Genomic DNA, 3,106 nt, shown 5'->3' with positions numbered 1-3,106 from the left:
TGCAAGTGAAGAGGAATACCACCAGACCTTAATACGATTTTTAATAAGGATTGATTTCAAAAACATTTTTACCAAAAATGCTTTCAGTCATTTTAAAAACACTTCTAGATGAACCCTAAAACCATAGTTATAACTTATAAAGCCATTTTACTCGTATGGTAAACATTATATTTCAATTAATAGTCTCTCATAAACAATTCATTTGTTCTTCAAAGTAGATAGATACCCTGCAGCCTTGACATCCGCAACGACAAAGAACTAATAAATCAAAGCAAGTCGATAAATTGACAAATCCTCTAGCCATTGATGCAGTAAATCATCTATTGAAAATATTACACGATGAGAAACTCAACCAAAAAAGGAAACATGAGCTAATGGATTATCGAAATCATGCTTTCTGAACTGAAAAACCAAGAATCAAGTTTTTGATTTCGTCACTGGCAGCCCTATCAAGAGCTGTTCGCCCATCAGCGTCCTTGACAGAGTAACTAGCACCGGCTCTTAAAAGTTCTTCAATTTTTGGCTGGTCACCTTCGGAGGCAGCCATCAACAACAAAATGTCGACTGGGTGGATGTTTTGGCTTAGAAGAGCATTCATCTTGTCATATGTACCTTCCACAGCAAGCATGCCCATGTAGTTGAAATACTGTCATCAAAAGACATAACCATAAGTTTTTCACTGCGTTCGTATTAGAGAAGTTTGAGTATGCAACAATTTCATGTTTCTGGTTGCAGACGTAACATATAAACAATAAAATGAACCCTTTGTAACCCACACTTACCTCTCCCCCTCGTCTAGATTTACTTGTTTTTCAAAAACTAAATGAGTGCATTACACAATCAAGATACTATCGCGGCGCTGATTAAAAAAATAAGATTCTCCTGGGAATTATACACAATTAAAGAGTCATCAACGACAACATGACCGCAAGAAAATCCTTGTCCTGCAATTTTTCTTTTACAAAGTAGTGCATGATAAACCATCCAGCCTGCCACAAGGAAATTCAAATATTTCCTCTGGCCAACAGAAGCCGCAACAAACGCAAGAATCTTTAAAAGATGCTGATCAATCCTAGCTGTGAACTTATCTGAATTTTGTATTTTGGATTAACGCAATCATCACTTGTAATTATCACTTGTATTATCTGTTTATTATACAAGAGTTTGTTCTACATCAAACTCTCCTTTGTAATCTCTATATAAAGATGAATATACAGAAGGAATGTTCACCGAGCAAAATCATCCTCAACCCTCAACCTTTAGTTTTCTATCTGTGCAATAGATGCACATATACAGGGGAATACTATGTAACTTGTTCCCGACATCTAGAACTTAGGCTTCCATACAGATGTGATACATTTGAAACTCAGGTCTGAGATTTCAGATCCAGTTGATGCTAGCACCAAGTTTAAAGATTGCCTCCAATGCTATAGTGTTGATAGATCAATTCAAGCTTTTAACAGTCCCAAGGCAAGTTTTTGTTTGGTTTATATGTCAGCAAAATATCGTTGCTGCCCTGAGATTTACTTGAGCAAATTCCCTTTTGGTAGACAACTAGAACTCAAAACTTACGAAGAAAAAGAATTCGATGTGCACTTGCCAACGAGCACAAATATTAGAGTCTTACATTCATCCTTCCCTCTTGAATATTTGGAACTAACGCGGACCAAAGAATTCGATACTTTTCCTAAAATATTCGCAGAACAAAGCCATTCTTACTTACTAGGACCATGTGCTTTTGATGAACAAATTTCTCAATCTCAGTCATCCTGGTGGATAGAGCCTTTCTCTTACAGACACTGCGTCCCCAGTCCAAACTCTCCCTCTGTCCTCTTAGTCTAGCTTAGAGTACTAATATCGATATAAAATTCACCTCATCCATTAAAAATCCAAAATATAAGTGTATATAATTAGCTAGTCATGAAACGTCATCATATATGTTCAACGGAATATTAAACAGAAAATTAAAATTGTTGTAGAGAGAGAGAGAGAGAGAGAGAGAGGAGAGAGAAAGTAAAAAAACCTGTTCAACGTCATCCTTATCATAATCATCACGGGATTGGCTTCCATATATGCCAGCATCTTCAGCACCCACACCGTTTTTACCAAATTTGAACCAGCACTTGGCTCTGGACCCGTTGGAGGCTCCAATACCAACGGGTCGGACCCACCCGAGCCTATTCCGAGTACCCAGAAACCGGGTACTGAATTTGGTTGGAGAATTGAAGGAGTTGTTGGTGAAGAATAAGTGGGTAGCAGCTGTAGTACAAGGAATTGAAGCCATTGCTGAGTTTCTGTGAACTCTGGGAGTTCTCAGTTCGATCACTCCCTCCTATCCACTCATGTCTAAAGGTGGAGAATGATAAACTGTGCCTTCATCTTTCACGGTTCTCGTGGAGAAGCGATCGTAGCCGTTATTTTGGAATACTAAATTTGTTGACTTTTGTGGCCCGACCAGATTACGAAGAAAAAAACGTAGTCAATACTTTCCTCTTATCTTTCTTTTGATCATTGCAGGATTCTGCAGCCTTCAGGTTTGAATTTGTGTTCGAAAGAGGTTGAGAACAAATTTTCAACTACTAAAATCTATAGGAAAATGGACGGAACTCAATTGTAGTTGGGTGAACAGACTACTTTAACCAATTGACCTAATTCACTTATTCAGCTAAAATTGTTTGTTTTGAAAACAAAAAGAAACTTGAAGGATAACTTCAATGAGAAATCTTGTTTTAGCGACACCTTTTTAGGATTTACTCTGTATTTATGGGGGCGTTTAGATTTAAATGTCTAGCTGTTCTATTTGTTAAATTAAACATTCATACCTTTTAGAAAATTTATTAAACATTGTTCTACATTTTAGGTACCAAATATATTATAAGTAGCATTTTTAATGCAAAATTACACAAGTTGCCATATATATAATGTACCAATTAGCTAATAATTATCCAAAACTTCTACAATCTGGTAGACGTATGTTTTAAAAATCTAAAAACATATCAAATTGGATTTATTTATGCTTCTAACGTGATATATATTTATGTTCTTCTTTCACGACCAATCTACAATTTTTCGTGCCATTTATTTTCTGTGAGTCGATACCCTTCCA

At 36.3% G+C, this 3,106-nt stretch overlaps 1 protein-coding gene across 1 annotated transcript; it reads right to left on the bottom strand.

Moving 5' to 3' along the window:
* Positions 1-284: 284 nt before the first annotated feature.
* On the bottom strand, positions 285-2,351 carry LOC126617465 (protein LHCP TRANSLOCATION DEFECT-like). The gene is made up of 2 exons (XM_050285524.1): positions 2,024-2,351; positions 285-646 (listed from the first exon to the last, which is right to left on the bottom strand). The coding sequence occupies exons 1-2, from the start codon at positions 2,282-2,284 to the stop codon at positions 389-391; spliced, it is 519 nt and encodes a 172-aa protein (XP_050141481.1). The 5' UTR covers positions 2,285-2,351; the 3' UTR covers positions 285-388.
* Between the last annotated feature and the right edge of the window lie 755 nt (positions 2,352-3,106).

The sequence above is a fragment of the Malus sylvestris genome, chromosome 3 (genome assembly GCF_916048215.2).
Source record: "Malus sylvestris chromosome 3, drMalSylv7.2, whole genome shotgun sequence".
NCBI classification, from domain to species: Eukaryota; Viridiplantae; Streptophyta; class Magnoliopsida; order Rosales; family Rosaceae; genus Malus; species Malus sylvestris.
The sequence above is the reverse complement of the archived record's forward strand: the minus strand, read 5'-3'. Positions and strand labels throughout refer to the sequence as shown.

Bases quoted from the DNA above. Each gene is read 5' to 3' on its own strand.
- LOC126617465 (XM_050285524.1), bottom strand. From the start codon at position 2,284: ATGGCTTCAATTCCTTGTACTACAGCTGCTACCCACTTATTCTTCACC. The intron at 647-2,023 runs GTTTTTTTACTT...TTTTGATGACAG, and splicing joins ATAAGGATGACGTTGAACAG to TATTTCAACTACATGGGCAT.